Source organism: Pelodiscus sinensis, chromosome 20 (assembly GCF_049634645.1).
Source record: "Pelodiscus sinensis isolate JC-2024 chromosome 20, ASM4963464v1, whole genome shotgun sequence".
Classification (NCBI taxonomy): domain Eukaryota; kingdom Metazoa; phylum Chordata; order Testudines; family Trionychidae; genus Pelodiscus; species Pelodiscus sinensis.
This window is the reverse complement of record NC_134730.1, coordinates 6,958,733-6,977,100: the sequence shown is the minus strand read 5'-3', so window position 1 is coordinate 6,977,100 and position 18,368 is coordinate 6,958,733. Positions and strand designations below refer to the sequence as shown.

The 18,368-nt window shown below is 48.3% G+C and overlaps 1 protein-coding gene across 3 annotated transcripts in view; it reads right to left on the bottom strand.

The window, feature by feature from the left end:
* Positions 1-18,368, bottom strand: part of SEPTIN9 (septin 9) — a 264,222-nt gene that overhangs the window by 102,368 nt on the left and 143,486 nt on the right. For all 3 annotated transcript variants that reach the window (XM_006122951.3, XM_006122953.3, XM_006122952.4), the window contains one exon: positions 16,553-17,209. In XM_006122951.3, coding sequence (XP_006123013.1) covers positions 16,553-17,209 — 657 coding nt within the window. The remainder of the gene's footprint in view (positions 1-16,552; positions 17,210-18,368) is intronic.

The following is an 18,368-nucleotide window of genomic DNA, read 5'->3' as shown; positions in this document are numbered from 1 at the left end:
TTAAGCTCACCAAGGATTTCACTGCTAAGCCAAGCTAGTCACCTACCATATTTGCTTTTCTTACTGCACATCAGGACGGTGTGTTCCTGCACCTTCAGTAAGGCTTCTTTAAAATACAGCCAGCACTCCTGGACTTCTTTCCCCTCCTGTTAGCAACCCAGTCCCCTGCCCATCAGTTCCCTGAGGGAATCAGAGACTGTTTTTCTGAAGTCCACCGTGTGTATTTTGCTGCTCTCCTTTCTTCCCTTTGGTCAGGTTCCTGAAAATGACCATCTCATCATCACTGCTTCCCAGGTGGCTACCCACCTCTACCTCCCCTACTAATTGCTCTCTGTATGTGAGCAGCAGGTGAAACTGTGCATGACCCCGGGTTGCTTCCTTCACTCGTACTAGGAAGCTGTCCTCAACATTCTCCAAAAACTTCCTGGATTGTCTGTGTACTGCTGCATTCCATTTCCCAGATGTCATGGTGACTGAAGGCCCCCATGAGAACCAGGACCTGTGATCTGGAAGCTTCTGTTAGTTGTCTGAAGAAAACCTCATCTATCTCATGTGGTCTATAGCAGACACCAACCACAACATCACCCCATTGCTCCTGTCTCTAAATTTAACCCAAAGACTCTCATCAGGCTTTTATCCCACTTTATACTGAAGCCCTGAGCAATCTTACTACTCTCTTACATACCGTGCAACGTATCCTCCTTTTCTCCGTATCCTATATTTTTTATACGGGTAAACAGAGGCACAGAGATAAAAAGTGTCTTGCCTCACGCAACCAGCTGGCAGCCAAGTCTGTAAGAGAACCCAGGAGACCTGACTTTCAGAAAGCTGCTAGAACACTTTGTCAGTGAGGCCTTGGAGGGGATGGAAGGAATGCAGACTAAAAGATGGAGGTTTGGATGCTCTTCTTAAAGAAAGACCAGTTAACACCGTATGTACACACTGACCTTCTACACTTCTCCCCACATCAATCTTTCTAGTTCCCTTAGGCAGACTGGATTCCTCTCAGAACTTATTAGAGCTACTTCCTTCATCAGACAAAAGGGCGCACATTAACCTCTTATTTACCTTTCATTTTTCAAAGTAAAGTTTACTGGCAGGGAAAATGCTGAACAATTTGACCACCCTTACTGCACAAGAGGGCTGCAAACTGAGCCACTCTGACAGCGACTTGAGCCTTGATCAAAATCCATTGACTCCAGCACTCAGGAGCTGTTTGGACTCCTTACCATTTAACACCACTACTCTGCCCCACAATAGAGCCCCTTTTACCTAAAAAAGCAGTATAACACAACGCGCTTAATTAAACTGTGCCCATCCCAAGGGGACGCCTACAAAGGAATTATATTCACTTTACACAGGAGCATCCAGAGGATTAGGGAAAAGAATTAACTTGCCCAAGGTGACAGTAATTGAGAGGAAGAGGGGGAACCAGAAGTTCTAGGTTTCTACTGTAAGCACAGAACAACTCTGCTCCAAAGGCACTGTGTAATGCTCGCCACAGGATGCCAGCATGAGAACCTAGCTTTTCCCAACAATTAAATAAAAAGCTTCTATCTATTGACATAGAAAAGTTTCAGTTGTAGAGACATATGGGCCGAGGAGTGTCTCCAGGTATTTTTGTGGCTCAAATGCATCGGTCTATGTATTATGTACAGATGCAGAGTGTGTGTTTGACTATGTATTTGTAACGTGTAGGTATGCATTTGGACATGCATATGTATACAAATACATTTGTGTCTGTGTTGAAATTAGAATATTAGTGACAACAAGAGGCACTGAATGAAACTATGAATAGAAACAGCTGAGGCACGCTGCTCATCTCCCCAGACAAGAGAGAGCTTGAAAAATTAATCATTACTAATTATACAAGTGTCTTCTAAAGGATGAGGCTGGCACCCATCCAAACCACTGGGAAGCCCTTGCAATCCCTCCCTTGAAAAGGGCCTGGGGGTGTCTGTGGATGTGTTATGCTAGTTGTACGCACACGACCCCCTCCTACACCTCTCCTCTGATTCCCCCATCCCAGATATGACAAGGAAGAGAATTTAGTGCTGCACCTACCACAATTGCCTCGCGCCATCTGCCAAGCTAACAGAGGCCAAGGAGCTAATATCTGGGCTCCAGGCGAATGGCAACAGCTACTGGGTTACACAGATGGAAGAGGTAAAACCTGCCCTCTACGCTGCCAAGTGCTCCTTTTCCTGGCCATCCAGGGACACTTTATGCAGCCGCAGTGAATCATGCGCACCTCTACGGAGCTGGAGAAGGAACGGTCCAGGCAGTTAAGAAGGCAGGTGCCAAGGTGACGCCTGGCAATGGGCAGCAGAAGAGAAGTGAATTGGAAGGCAGTAACAAAGCACACACCTGAGAAGAGAAATCCGAGAGCTCAATCACCACCAGGGCAGGGATCTATCTCCAGGCACCAACAACCTGGGGCAGAGTCTGCCTTGAACTCATGGAAAGGGGTGGCAAAGCAGCTGTGACCACCCCTCCCAGTGCAATGCACCCCTCATCAGGCACAAAGCCCCCCGGCAGCCCCAGCACCGGCGATGTTATGGTGTAAATCAGGGGTAAAAGCTAGGGGATGCATTGCAGCAGGGAATGGAACAAGGACAATGTTGCACCTGGCAATAAGGGCCACAGCAGAGGGTATTGCATCACCAGTCTCATCCCCCAACCCATGTCAGCACAGGGTCAGGTTGCTGAAGGTTTAGTCCACAGGCCTAGAGAGCTTTACAATGTTCCCCAGGACATGTTCCAGAGATACAGCCCAGCCAGCCAGTGCATGCTGTGCAACCACTGTGTCCATGGGCAGCACACCTGTAGTCAAGGAAAGATTGGTTTCAAGAGGCTTCTTTATGCCATGTACATGTCATCACAGTTCCTGTCCCCCGCCCCCCCCCGGCTTTATGAAAACTGCATTATGAATATGAATGTGCATAACTCAGAGTCATTGTGCAAAACAGGTCAGTTTTACAGTTACAAGCTGCTGCATTTATATATCCTGTTTTTGTGCATTATCGTTCTGCTATGTGAAGTCAGAAATATGAAGTGTTCATCTGTTTATAATTCTGAATCTGCTAATGAGGGCCATTAATGATACTTCAGGTATCTAATGACTCAGTACTTAAACCAACATCTTGTGATTTGTCATGTTTGTCCTGTAAGCCCAAACTGTGGTTGGCCCTAGGAAGACATGTGACCATGCCACCTGGCACTGGAATCCATCTTGAGCCTGGTATTTTTCCATGGGTATGAGAAGTGTTGAACAAATGGTTCCCACCCTGGGAAAAAGTTTATTTAAGCAATGAGAAACCACCAGTCATTTGTCTTCAGCTGGTTTTTGAAAACTGCCTGGCACACCACCCTCCGAGGTTACTTGACAACAAAGAATTTTTAAAAGCTGTAAACCCAGGCCAAGGTAAACAACAACTCTGAAGCTTTTCACCTGAGATAAGAACAGCTGTATAAGGCAAGACATTGCAGGTAACAAATTTCTTAATGGATTTGAACTAGCCATGGGTATGTCTACACTACAGCGTTATTTCGAAATATCTAATTTCGAAATAACGCGTCTACACACAAAATGCATTTCAAAGTAGCTTTTTGCTATTTTGAAATAGTGCACCCACACTGATTGGACGCTAAATCGCATTTAAGGCCATCCAGAACTGGTTCCGGCAGGGCATCAGGTCAGAAGTTTCCTTGTGGCCAGGGCGGCCAGCAGGGCACCCTGGGAAGGGCTGGAGGCCCCCTATTTCAAAATAAGCATCTACACAGCGCTTATTTCAAAGTAGCAATTTCAAAATTGGCGCTATTCCTTGTGGAATGAGGTTTACCAATTTCAAAATAAGCCCTCTGCTATTTCGAATTAATTTTGAAATAGCAGTTGGCTTGTGTAGACGCTAGGAAAGTCATTTCGAAATAACAGCTGTTATTTTGAAATAACTTTGCTGTGTAGACATACCCCATATGTTTTTATCCACTTTTATTTAGTAACTTACTTTGATCTGACTGTTTTCATTTGCAATCACTTAAATCCTGCAGACTGTACTTAATGAAAGCACTTTCGATTATTATCAAGCCCAGTGTAAATAATGGTGGGGGGGAGGAAGCAACCACTGTGCATATCTCTTTTTCATTGATAAAGATGGCTGACCTGACCTTATGAAGTTTCCTTGTGTAAAAAAATTACATGGGATAAGACAGATTTGTTTGGGGTTTTGGAGAAAACCGAGGTGGGACATGATAGCAGTTTAATAAGTACCTAAAAAGGTATTACAAGAAGGAGGGAGAAATTTTTTTCTCCTTATCCTCCGATGATTGAACAGGAAGCAATGGTCTTAAATTGCAGCAAGGGAGATTTAGGTTGGACATTAAGAAAAACTTCCTAACTATCAGGGCGGTTAAACACTGGAATAAATTGCCTAGGGACATTGTGGAATCTCCATCACTGGAGATATTGAAGAGCAGGTTAGACAGACATCTGTCAGGGATGAACTAGATGGTGTTTGGTCCTGCTGTGAGGGCAGGGGACTGGACTTGACCTCTCGAAGTCCTTTGCAGTTCTAGTGTTCTATGATTCTTTTGGAGGTTGGTTTCCTGGGTGCTGAGCCATTATAACTGAATCCTCTTGGGGCTGAACTGGTTCAGAATCTGTGTTGCTGTGTAGGGGGACAGTAACCCCAACTCTGTGCTTTGACTGGGAGGGGACCAAAGGATCTGGCCCACCAGGACAGGGTGGTGAGGAACCTCAGACACTTTTGTGCATGGCTGTGCTCGCCACCCAGACTTTCCACAGAAGGCTTGCTAAGCCTGTGGTAACCCTGAGGAAGCTGCCTGCGTGTTGTTTACAGTGACACTGTTGTCTATAGACTATACCACATCCGAGGCTCTCTCGTCGCCTACTGCAGGGTGGAATAGTCTAGCTCAGTGTTTCTCAACCTTTTTTTTTTTTTAATAAAGTACCCCTTTTTCCAAACAAAAAACATATAAGTACCCCCAGTACCTACAGTTTTCAGATACACACAATTTTTGTTTCAACAACTTAATCGTAGCCGAGCAGGTGATGACATTTTTGGGTGTAAAAAGTACAAACATAATAAAGCACTATAAAACTTAAAACAAAAATTCAGTTTTCTCCAAGTGTCAGTTGTGTTGATGTACTCCCCAGACTTCTCTCGAGTACCCCTGAGGGTACTCGTATCACTGGTTGAGAAACACCGGTCTAGCTGATAACATTACTCTCCCCCTCCTCGCCCCAGCCCTGCACTGGGAAGGCCCCACTGTCCAAAACTCAGCGTGTCCAAAGTACGGCCTGAGACACAATGTAGTTTGGAATATTCTCTGAAGCTTAACCAGAACACACATTCTGCTCATCCACCACAAAAGCTTGGGCAACTAAACAGCTCAGGCCACATCAGGGGCTTCTCTGAGCTCTATTACTGTAGCAACCGAGCCCCTCTGAGTCTGTAAGGTATTTAGTCTCAGAAACACGCCTGTGAGGTACAAAGAACTGCTATTATCCCCATGTTACAGATAGGGGAGCTGAGGCAGAGAGAGACTTGCTATGTCTGCGCTGCCATCAAACTCCTGCACCTGGCCAAGGTCAGCTGACTTGGGCTCTAAAGGCTCAGACTACAGGACTGTAGAACTGCAGTAGAGACAGTTGGGCTCAGGCTGGAGTCCAAGCTGAAGATTGCAGACAAGCCAGAGCATCCACACCACAATTTTACAGCCCTGCAGTCTGAGTCAGCTGACCCAGGCAAGGTGCAGGGGTTTAATTACAATCCAGAAACACTCTTAGGGTATGTCTACACTACAAAGTTAATTCGAACTAACAGACGTTAGTTCGAATTAACTTTGATAGGCGCTACACATACAAACCGCTAGTTCAAACTTAATTCGAACTAGCGGTGCGCTTAATTCGAACTAGGTAAACCTCATTCCACGAGGACTAACGCCTAGTTCAAATTAACTAGTTCGAATTAAGGGGTGTGTAGCCACTAAATTCGAACTAGTGGGAGGCTAGCCCTCCCCAGCTTTCCCTGGTGGCCACTCTGGGCACCACCAGGGAAACTCTTCTGCCCCACTCCTGGCCCCGGAGCCCTTAAAGGGGCACGGGCTGGCTACAGTGCCCGTGCCAGGTGCAAGCCTGCCAGCACCCAGCCAGCAGACCCTTCACTAGCACGGCTCTAGCCAGCCACCCGCTGCCACCCAGCCCTCCGCCTCTTCCCGGGACCAGGCTGGCAGCTCCCGGGAGCCTGCCCAGGTCCACAAGAGGCGGGCGCCCACCTTGTCTAGTGCAGACATCGTGGACCTCGTCCACAACCTCCGCACTAGGCTCAGGAAAGTGGCCCTCTAGGGCAGGATAGCTGCCAGCCTGGCCACCCAAGAGCAGGTTTGCATGAAAATCAAGGTGGTCCACTGAGACCCCCGACCCTGAGCCCTAAGCTTAGAATGGTCGTACTGGGTCAGACCAAAGGTCCATCTAGCCCAGTAGCCTGCCTGCCGACAGCGGCCAACACTAGGTACCCTGGAGGGGATGGACCGAAGACAATGACCAAGCTATTTGTCTCATGCCATCCATCTCCAACCTTCCACAAACAGAGGCCAGGGACACCATTTCTACCCCCTGGCTAATACCACTCCATGGACCCAACCTCCATGACTTTATCTAACTTCTCTTTAAACTCTGTTCTAGTTCTAGCCTTCACAGCCTCCTGCAGCAAGGAGTTCCACAGGTTGACTATTTGCTTTGTGAAGAACAACTTTCTGTTATTAGTTTGAAGCCTGCTATCCATTCATTTAATTTGGTGTCCTCTAGTCCTTCTATTATGGGAACTAATGAAGAACTTTTCTTTATGCACCCTCTCCACACCACTCATGCTTTTATAGACCTCTATCATATCCCCCCTTCAGTCTCCTCTTTTCTAAGCTGAAAAGTCCCAGTCTCTTTAGCCTCTCTTCATACGGGACCTGTTCCAAACCCCTGATCATTTTAGTTGCCCTCCCCTCTCCCACCCTCTCTCTTCCTCTCTCCCACCTCCTTTTCCCAGTTTCCCCGAGTTTTGTTCAATAAAGAGAGTTTCTATTTTTGAACACACGTGTCCTTTATTTTGTACATCAGGAAGGGGGGCTAGGGAGAGGTAAGTGGGAGGAGGTGAGGGAGGAATGGGGTATGAGCCCCCGATGGGGAGGACTGGGCTGGCTCTGCGTGCTCCTCGGGGTGGAAGCTCTCCTGAAGCCCCTTGATTGACCCCCCCCTCCGGATGGCAGCCTGCGGCAAGTGCAGCCGGGCTGATGGCCGAGTGCTGTGATGTGCGGAGTATGGGCACTCAGGGCACTCCAAGCCAGGACTGCTTTGCAAGCGGGGAACCCCTGAGAACTGTCTGTCCGGGGTGAGGGTTGGGTCCCTGTAAGCACAGCCCTCGGCTAGCCTGAGACAGCAGCTCCACGCTCTAAGTCCTAATCTGATGCCCTGCTGGCACTGCTTCCGGCCATCCTTAACCCCGGTTCAGGGTCCACTCAATGTGGACATGCTAGTTCGAATTAGCAAAATGCTAATTCGAACTAGTTTTTAAGTCTAGATGCGCTAATTCGAATTAGCTTAGTTCGAATTAACTAATTCAAACTAAGTTAGTTCGAATTAGTGCTGTAGTGTAGACATACCCTAAGTGACTTGCCCATGGTCACAGGATGTGTATTGCAGAGCAGAAACTGAACACAGATCCCAGTCTACCAACTGAACTGCGGGGCCATGCTTCCAGCAGAATGGAAGTAGCCTGCCATCAGTTCAAATCCTTCTTAGGAAGGTGGAAGGATCCAAACGTTACCACCATCTGATGCTGGCTGCTGTCACATTAAGCGAATGGGCAATCACAATCTGGTATGGATGTTTGTAGGGAATAGAAGTGTGTATAGTAGATCTGGTATGGTGTGGACGTGCCCTCGTGTTGTCTGGTATGGTGTGGTGATCTGGTATGGTGTGGACGTGCCCTCGTGTTGTCTCACTGAAAAAAAGCTAAGGAATTAACAGACTTGGGGGAGCTGATGATGCCTTCGACCCTAGAGAAAATCCCTTCAGGTCAGGAGGCAGAGCACCAGAGAGAATCCCAAACACTGTTACAGGCTGGAGACAGACTGGCTAAGCAGCAGTTTGGCAGAAAAGGATCTGGGGGTTACAGTGGATGAGAAGCTGGATATGAGTCAACAGTGTGCCCTTGTAACCAAGAAGGCTAATGCACATTGGGGATCATTAGGTGGAGAATCACCAGCAGATCTAGAGTGATTATTCCCCTTTATTCTGAGCTGGTGAGGCCACATCTGGAGTATTGCTTCCAACTCTGGGGCCCCCATTACAGAAAGGTGTGGATGCATTGGAGAAAGTCCAGTAGAGGGCAACAAAAATGATGAGGGGACTGGAGCATATGGCTTACAAGGACAGGCTGAGGGATTTGGGCTTATTTAGTCTACAGAAGAGGAGAGTGAGGGGGGATTTGATAGCAGCCTTCAACTTCCTTAAGGGAGGTTCCAAAGAGGATGGAGAGAGACTGTTCTCAGTAGTGATAGACGACAGAACAAGGAGCAATGGTCTCAAGTTACAGTGGGGAAGATCTAGGTTGGATATAAGGAAAAACTATTTCCCTAGGAGGGTGGGGAAGCACTGGGATAGATTCCCTAGGGAGGTGGTGGAATCTCCATCCCTAGAGTTTTTTAAGTCCCGCCTTGACAAGGCCCTGACTGGGATGATTGAGTTGGGGTTGGACTAGATGACTTCCTGAGGTCTCTTCCAATCCTATGATTCTATGGGTATGTCCACATTAGCTCGTTAGTTCGAGCTAGGCAGGCAAATGAGGGCAACCGGGGTTGCAAATGAAGCCTGGGATTTAAATATCCCGGGCTTCATTTGCATGTTCCCAGGCGCCGCCATTTTTAAATCCCCCTTAGTCCAAACTCCATGCCCGCGGATTTGAACTACCTACTCTGTGCCGCGTGTAGCCATGGGCACGGAGTTTGGAATAAGGGGGATTTAAAAATGGCGGCGCCCGGGGACATGCAAATGAAGCCTGGGATATTTAAATCCTGGGCTTCATTTGCAACTCCGGTTGCCCTCATTTGCCTGCCTAGCTCGAACTAAAGAGCTAATGTAGACATACCCGATGAGATGAAGAGAGGAAAAGTTCGCATGGTTGCTGCTTGTTCTAGAGATAAATACTTTTGGGGATTTCAGTCTCCAAGGCTATCAAAGCAGCATTAAGTTAATGCACTTAAATACAAAAGAGGAACAAAAGCAAGAGACAGATAATCAGGTTGTGCACAATAATATTTGGATTTAAATATGCATGTAAATTAATATGTGAATTAGGCACAGCCCTCCAGGACCTGGCAAACTGCCATGTGGCTTTTGAAGCTATGCAGGTGGAAATCGCTGCTCTAAGGCAATCTTAATACCAACTAATCACTCTGCCCCCACAATGGCAGTTTCACCACAACTAACTGTTCCATTTGTTTGGCTTCCTTTCCCTGTGGTTTCTCTCCGAGCTCTCCAACCAGACCTCTTCCTGCATCACAAGCTTTCCTGAAGACCTTCAGCAAAAGCATCAGTATGGGGGAGGGGGCAGCACAAGAATATCGCACAGCTGAAGCTCAAAGGAAATAAAGTCAAGTCCCAGCAACAAGCTAGAGGCAGTCACAAGCAGTTAATTGTTTCTGTGCTTTTTTTCAAGGCTCCACTAAGGTCAGCAGGAGGCTAAGGAGTTTCCACAAACATCATATTGCAGCCTCATGCATGACCCAGCCTGTATGAGCATTTCCCAGCTAGATGAAGCAGAGCATCAAGCCAGGTGTCACAACGGCCAAGGGAGACAGGCCAGGGACACAGGTGCTGTATGCCCAGAGACCTGTAGAATCTCACCTGCAGCCAGCCACCCATCTCCAAAGGGAACACACTTTGTACTGCAGTGCAGAGACAACTGGGGAAGATTGCAGGTCCTAGTCCTGGCTGTCGGACAATAACTGGAAACTTTGTTTGCAGCCCTTGGCTCCCTTGCACATAGGATTGCCAACTCTCCAAAACTGGCCTAGAGTCCCCAAAATCAGCATCAATCTCCTGGTGACTGCTGAAATCGATCTTGAGAATTTTAATAGGATATTTTAAGAAAAAGACATTACATCATTTTGGGGAAAAATAATCTTCTGGAATACCTTCAGTCAGAGCTGGCAACCCTAAAACAGCTGATTCAGTTCCCAGACTGCTGCACTGGGCAGCACAGTATGGCCGTGTCCAGACTCAGGGGTTTTTTCGGGAAAAGTAGCCTTTTCCCGAAAAAACTTCCCCTGCGTCCAGACTCAAGCCGCGTTCTTTCGAAATAATTTCGAAAGAACACGGCTTTTCTTTCGATGGCGGTAAACCTCATTTCACGAGGAAGAACGCCTTCTTTCGAAAGTTCCTCTTTCGAAAGAAGGCGTTCTTCAATGTAAAGAGGCCGTCTTCGAAAGAGAGCATCCAGACTCGCTGGGTGCTCTCTTTCGAAAAAGCGGATTTCTCTTTCGAAAGATCCGCCTGCAGTCTAGACGCGATCTTTTGAAAGAGCCTCTTTCGAAAGAAGCCTGCAGTCTAGACATAGCCTATGGGAAGGAGGTGGCAGCCCTCAGGGAGAAAGGACAGGTTAAGAACTATTTAGAAAAGCTGGACCTACACAAATCCACGGGGCCGCATCTAATGCATTCAAGGTTGGTAGGGAACTGGCTGATGTGATTGCAGAGCCATTGGCCATTATTTTTTAAAATTCATGGTGATCGGGGGAATGTCCCAGATGATTGAAAAAAGGCAAATGTAGTACCCATTTTTGAAAAAGGAAAGGAGAATCCAGGGAATGACAGACTGGTTAACCTCACCTCATCCCCATCCTCCAGGAATGCATTTTGAAGTGCTTGGAAGAGGGGAAAGTGATCAGGAAGAGTCAACATGGATTTAGCAAGGGCAAGTCATGCCTGATCAACCTGGTTACCTTCTATGATAAGGTAACTGGGTCTGTGGATATGGGAAGGTGGTGGGGAAGTACCTTGACTTTAGCAAAGCTTTTGATATGATCTCCCACAATATTCTTGCCAGCAAGTTAAAGAAGTCTGGCTTGGATAAATGGACTGTAAGGTGGATAGAAAGCTGGCTAGATTGTTGGGCTCAGACAGCGATTGAAGGCTCGATGTCTGGTTGGTATCAAGCGGAGTGCCTCAAGGGTCAGTTCTGGGACCAACATCTTTATTAATGACCTGGATGAGGGGATGGATTGCACCCTCAGCAAATTTGTGGATGACACTAAATTAAGGGGAAGAGCTAGATACATTGGAGGGTAGGTATAGAGTCCAGAGTGACCAAAACTAATTGGGGGATTGGGCCAAAAGAAATCTGATGAAGTTCAACAAGGACAAGTGCAAAGTACTACTCTTGGGATTGAAAAATCCCAAACACTACTACAGGCCGGAGACATAGTGGTTAAGCAGCAGTTAAGCAGAAAAGGACCTGAGGGTTACAGTGTGCCCTTGTAACCAAGAAGGCTAACGGCATATTGGGCTGCATTTGAAGGAGAACAGCCAACAGACTGAGGGAAAGGATCGCTCTCCACTATTTGGCGCTGGTGAGGCCTCAGCTAGAGTATTGTGTCCAGTTGTGGGCCCCACAGTACAGAAAGTTTGTGGACAAATGGAAGAGAGTCCAGCAGACAGCAACAAAAATTATTAGGGTGCACATGACTTATGGGGAGAGGCTGAGGGAGCTGAGCTTATTTAGTCTTCAAAAGAGAAGAACGAGGGAGGATTTGATAGCAGCCTTCAACTACCTAAAAGGGGGTTCCAAAGAGGACAGAGAGAGGCTGTTCTCAAGGGTGACAGATGGCAGAACAAGGAGCAATGGTCTCAAGTTGCAGTGGGGGAAGTCTAGGTTGGATATTAGGAAAAACTATTTCCTTGCGGGGGGGGAGGGTGAAGCACTGGAATGAGTTCCCGAGGGTGGAATCTCCATCCCTAGAGGTTTTTAAGTCCCGGCTTGACAAAGCCCTGGCTGGGATGATTTAGTTGGGGTTGCTCCTGCTTTGGGCAAGGTGACTTTGGACTCGATGACTTCCCAAGGTCTCTTCCAACTCTGTGATTCTATTCTATGAGTCGCCATGCCCTCATCACCCTCCAAATGAAAGCTGAATTCTTTCAGTCACAGGGCCAAATTCACCCCAGTGTAAATCCATGCAGTGTCCAGCTCCCAAGGAGATGGATTCATTGAAAGAGGAGAGCTTATTTTTCTCTTGGGTTGATTCGTTCTGTTTCAGATTCACATGCAGCTTTAGAGTAATTTCCTCCCACACCCAACTCAGTTCCAGGGAAGGAGAGTTTGGGATGATGGCAGAAGCCACATACCAAGACCTCACAAGGTAAGCGATTATTCCAGTTTCTTCTCTGTGGGGCTTAGCCATGGCCTGCCTCTCTACTCTCACATTCAGACCCTGGGTTCATCTTTTCCAGGACAGCGCCTGTATTGAAGTCCCCGGCCTGGAAGCAGATCCAGCTGTACTACTACTCAGAGCTAAGGAAAATCACAGCCCCCTGGGCCTAGCTTGGAATCAATAGCCCATACCCCCTCCTCAGAACAGGCTTTCTTGCATTATCACTCTACCAGCTTAGACCCAGCACATCAGCTGGAAGGAGAAGTCCTGGCTCTTGTATCATAGCAGCCTTGGCTCCCTATGGCCTTATAAGACTGAAGAGAAGAACAAGCCCCACCCCAGACATTCCTTCCATATTGGAAAAGTAAGAGAAATGTTTTATTCTTCCCCTCCAAAGATGACTCTCAGGTGGGAGGGTCCAGTAGTAGCTTCCCCTTCTCAGGGGATTCCCAGAAGCCTTCTTTCTCTCTGCCCTACCACTGTGGAGATCATGTTGGCTCTCAAAGTCCATATGCTCAGTATTCCCTGTTCTGCCTGAGCAAACGTGGGCTTTCCAGACATCAGCTCTGTTTGCTTTGCCCACAGACGAAGAGCCAGTCAGTCTCTCTCCCACCACTGGCCCGAGAGAGCAGGATGCTCTCTCCACAGCCAGGTAGGACAAACAATGGTTAGTCCCATCAAACACAGAATGCGCTCTGCTGGGACGGGCACTTACCACCATTCACAGGAGACAGTGCCCCAAGGAGCCCTGATTATGTGAGCAGCTTACAGTTCACAATGGAGAGCAGCTATGATGGTGATGGGAGAGGGGGAAAAGGTGCTGGGGGCTCGAGGGGTGCAGTGGGGATATTGAACTGACTCTTGGGCTGTAAATCTGAGCTGAGGAAGAGGGACCAGGAGGACGAGCCTTTCAGTTCAGTTTCTCAGCTCTTACTGGTCACGGGGCCTGAAAGCCCTCTTTGTACCAATCCCACAGAGTCCGGCTGTCTCATTCTGTAAATCGTACCCCAGACAGCTGTGTTGTTGTGTAAACCTCGTTCTGAGCAGCTGTCTTAGGATTTTGGAGCCCCCTTTTGATTTAAAGACACCCTCACTTCCAGGCAGCTGTCCAGGGATTCTGCAGCTTAGGCACTGTCTCCAGTCCCTACAAAAGGAGCCGATTCTGTGGAGTGCAGTGCCAGTGGGAGAGACAGGACCCAGCACCTCGCTGAAGGTGCTTCATGCTTGGCAGGATCAGACCCATCAAGCATCTGACTGAGCTCGTTAAGCCCAGAGTAGGGTGAGGCAAACTGGGCCAATTTGCAGTGGTTTTATGGCTTATTGTGCATTTAATGTTACTGGAACGTGAGCCTGTGTCACAATAAAGAAAGGCACATTTTGCTTTGAACACCAGCGTGAGTATGGATTTCACCCAGCCCCAGACAATCAGAATTTGCACAGGGAGATGCTGCAGTTGTCCCCCTCTCTGCCCCACCAGGGCTGCTCTGATCTTCTTATAAAGGCTGCACAATGGGGGGACTTCACCATTTCCTCATTCCACATATTGTTGCCTTTCTGAGCTCATGGTTAGCCCAGGCTACTGGGAGTCAGAATTTGTGGGTTTCACGCCTGGCTCTGTCACTGCCACCCTCAGACCCAGGACAAGTCAGTTGCATCAAAAAAGTGGCTTCTCTTGATGCTTTGGCTTTTGGGCACCCAACTTGATGTGCTCTGAGCCTGATTTTCAGAAGCCCTGAGCAGCCACTGCTGCCATTAACGTCTCTGGATGCTTAGCCCCATCTATTTAATGGCGCAAACCAACTCCTCACACACCCAGTTGCTAACAGACCTTCAGCACCATCTCTCACCCTAGGCCAAGCGGAGGAGGAGGACTCCCTAGAGACCAGGCTGTCTCTCAGAAGGCCAGGGAAGAGGGCGGGGCGGAAGGGGAGGGGGGTTCAAGGGCAGGCAGAGACATCAAAGGTACATGGAAATGAAGGGTGAGGGAGCTAGATGCAATTCTGTGCCGTTTACTTCACAGTGGGCCCTCCTGGGGCTAGGCCCAAGCCTGGGGAGGGGCCCAGCACAGCTTCCGTATCAGATAGCTTGGCTGTCCTCCTTCCATGGAAGGCCACCTGGAGAAGTGCGAATGCCTGAGAGGCGAGGTCCTCAGAGCAGCATAATGACAAGAGCGGGTCCAGCAGCCAGTGGCAGAATGTGGGGGCAGGGAGAATCATTCCTTTCTTGACCAAGTGTTACTACAGGCCAGGCCTCCCCAGCAAAACCAGCCTAACAGCCTCTGCTGGCAGCTGTCACTCTCAGCCAAACAGCCCAGCTGGAAGCGTGGGGAAGGGGGAGAAGCAGGGAGGCTCCTGAGAGGTAAGGGCCCAAGGCTTGGAAGAGGCTCTGGGGCTGAGAGGGGAGGGCACGACGGAGGCAGCTCTTCTGTCCTCTCCAACCACTAGCCAGAGCAATAAAGCAACCGAACAACAGCCCTGGACAGGCGGCTCTTGCCTTGTAAGGAAGTCTGGTTAACTGCTGTCTGGGCTGGCTGAGTTGGGAGGGGGAGGAGGCGAGAGAAGGGCGGGCTGTGCAACTCTCCTGCCCAGGATCCTGTTTCCACAGTAACACGCCACCCCCCAAGGGATCCACTTAGGAGAGCCCTGGACAAGAGCGGGCGGGAGAGGGGGCTCATGGCCTCTGCCGCCAATGCTGCACTTAGCAGAGGAGGAGACTGGGGAATAGGAAAATAATCAAAGCGCTAGAACAAAACAAACTCTCTTTAAAACACGAGGGGCGGGGGAGAAAAAAGGCCTTGCAGCTGCTGGGGAAGGGGAGCTAGTTTAAATATCTAATGCAGGATTAATCAAAAACAAGATACAGCTAATGTAAAACAGGGCTCCAATTTCATAGTGGCTCCAGTCCATGACACAATGACGGCATCTGGCTACACGAGCCAGAGGGAAAGAACTCTGGATTTCTGCTAAAAGAGTGGTTGGATGGCTGCTCCGGCAGGACAGTAATTGCTGTCACAGTGCTGGAGTCCCACAAGGGTCAGCAAGAAAATGAAACCGCAAGCACCACAGGTGCCAAGTCCACACTTTTCACATCACCTCAGTGGCTGCTTTGCTTCAGGAGACCTTGGCAAGGCATGTGGGCCCAAGATTGTGGACCAAAATGGCAGCATTGTCCCATTTTACAAGTCTGGCAAACAGCTATGGAAAAGGGTCCTCACCTATTTTCTCAATGTACTTGCAGCAAGCTTTGGGGTCTCCTGCAGCCCCTTAACGAAAGTGCATCAGTATCCCCGTCAGTGAGCATCATGGAAAGCCAAATATAACAGACCCATGATCATATACGTTTAGATGCTAGCGGGTACAGACTCAGCACCAGACATCACCACAGAAGCAAAGAGAGCAAAGGTTAGCTCTAAACAAGGCCTTATCTACACTGGCATGCTTTGTCACCACACAGAGCATTCATACTACAGTGCAACTTGTTAGAAAAAACACCCAGTTTTGGCAACAAAAAAGCTTCCACCCCTACAAGAGACTTTTGTCTTTCCCTTTATTATTGGATTCTACTGTTTGTTTCGTCAAGAGAACTGGCTTCCACCAGTATCCGACAACGCCAGTCCTGATGGCTGCGCTCCGTGTTTTTTAATCTCTGCTGCCCTGCAGGCATGTGCCCCTCCCCTTTCAAAACTCTGGCAAGTATCTGACAGCTGAGTGAGCGGCTCCATATGGGAAAAAAAACAAAAAACAAATATTTGGAATGCTTCTGTTCTGCTGCTTTAAGGGGAGGACTGGAGAGGGAATCCCAAGAAGCACAAAGGTCAGCTCTGCCTTCCCATAACATGGCACTGTGGGATGTTTACCCACATTGCTTTGCTCTATTTATCAACAGGGGAACTAGCAATGTGGCCATGAATGTCAACAATTGGAGGAGAAAAACCGGTATGACCAGTTTTCACTTTTGGCGACTACTGCACGTTGACAGCACTTTTGTCACCAAACCTTCCCAGTGTAGATATCACCCAAGTAGCAGACGGAGGGCTGCCACTAATAGAAGACATAGGCAGGCATAAACGTAGTCAACATATTATACAAATATTTTCCCAGAGCTCTACTTACCCTCTGGACCCTTTGGTGGGATTTCAGCCATTACTTGTGTCTTTGATTCCACTTGGAGATGTTGACTGGTCAAGGAAGGCTCCAAATTCTCCACCTGCCTGATAGGTGGGACTGGGGCTTCTGGAGACTTTGCCACCTGGATTTCCACCCGTTTGGTGGCAATGTCAGGCAGGGGGGCACTGGCTGCATCGGCTCTCCGCTGAGGCAGCTCCGGGATTTTTGAGGTGGGGGCTTCCATTCTCCGAACAGCGGACTCCTGGGGCTTGCCTATAGTGATCTCAGTTCTTCTTGGAGTGGGCTCAGGAGGTTTGTGCCCCAGCCCCTCTGCTCTCTTGAGGCCAAACCTTGATAATCCTGGAGTGGAATTCTCCACTTGCTTAGATGAGATATCAATGGAAATTTCTGTTCTTCGTGACACAGGCTCAGGGAGTTTGGGTCCAGAGAGATCCACCCTCCTTAGAGATGACTTAGGCGATCGCTGGCCTGGAGCATCTGCATGTCTGGCAGGTGTGTCTGAATTCCTGGCCCCAAGATCCTGGAATTTCTGTGTGGAGCTGGTTGCAGTAGATCTGAGGAGAGGGTTCAGAGGTCGTCTTTGTGGCGTGGAGGAATTCAGAGACTGGTCTACCTCCTCGACCTCGAAAGATCGCTTCAAAGCTGAAATACATGAACAGAATTCTAAATGTAAACTAGAACAACAGTGTCTTCATATGAGGTAGGGAAGGGATCTATACCACCGCTGAACACATGGGAAGAAGCAGAGGAACAGAGAACTTATGGAACTTGTCCAGAGAAACAGAGAGTCACTGCCAGAAATAAGACTAGAATCCAGAAATCCCAATTCCCAGAAATACAACCACTACACAGTGGGCCTTGCAATTTGAGTATCTTTTACACCTGTAGGTACAGGTCCCCACCTTATTAGTATTTTTCACTCACCCACTGGTGGGAGTGTTTGGTCTCCTAACTTGCACAGGTGTAAATGACTTTGCAAGGAATAAGGCAGCCTGGAACTAGGTCCTAATGGCAGTCTGCTGCCTGGCTTTAGCTTGGATACACTCTGTAGAGCTAGCCACTGTGACTGCATTTCAAAGCGTGCAGCGGTACATGTACAACTTCTTAGGGTCGATTGGGACACTTGGAGATAAGTAATCCAAACCCACCCTCATGAAAGCATCTAAAGCAACTGGAGAAGACTAGAAATCCCAATAAAAATGCCAACAAGAAAGAAGTTTACAGTCTATGTTAGTAACGAGCTATCAGACCCTGAATAAATCCTTTGTAACAACTTTGTATTTCTTGAAAGCCTTCTATCCAAAGATCACAATCATCTTTAAAAATATTAACGACTGTAGCTTCACCACAGACCTTCTGAGCCAGGGAAATGATAGTGGGATCTCTGGGCACTATTACAGAACATCATCAGCCTCATTTTACTGATGGGGAAACTGAGGCATGGAGCAGCTAAGTGATTTGTCCAGCATTGTACAGAGGCTGCAATGAAACTCGGGAGTTCTGGTTCTCAGACCTAGGCTTCAACATGAGCTTAGCACTGAGTGCTTTGGTTTAATCAACAGACTGCACACTGTCTTTACATCCCGGTTTCTAATCATTCACATAACAGAGATGAGTAATGTCTGTCTGAGCGGCGCTATGGAGTTGAACATCATTGGAAGTGAAGTGTTCTGGTGTCCCTGCTGTCCCCGTCTCAAAGGGCCCATACCATTCTCTCTGGAGACAGTTTTCCCACCTGGGAAGGCAACTCTGAAATCCCTAACCTAGGACTCTCTCTGGGAAAAGCTGTGTGTGTTGCATG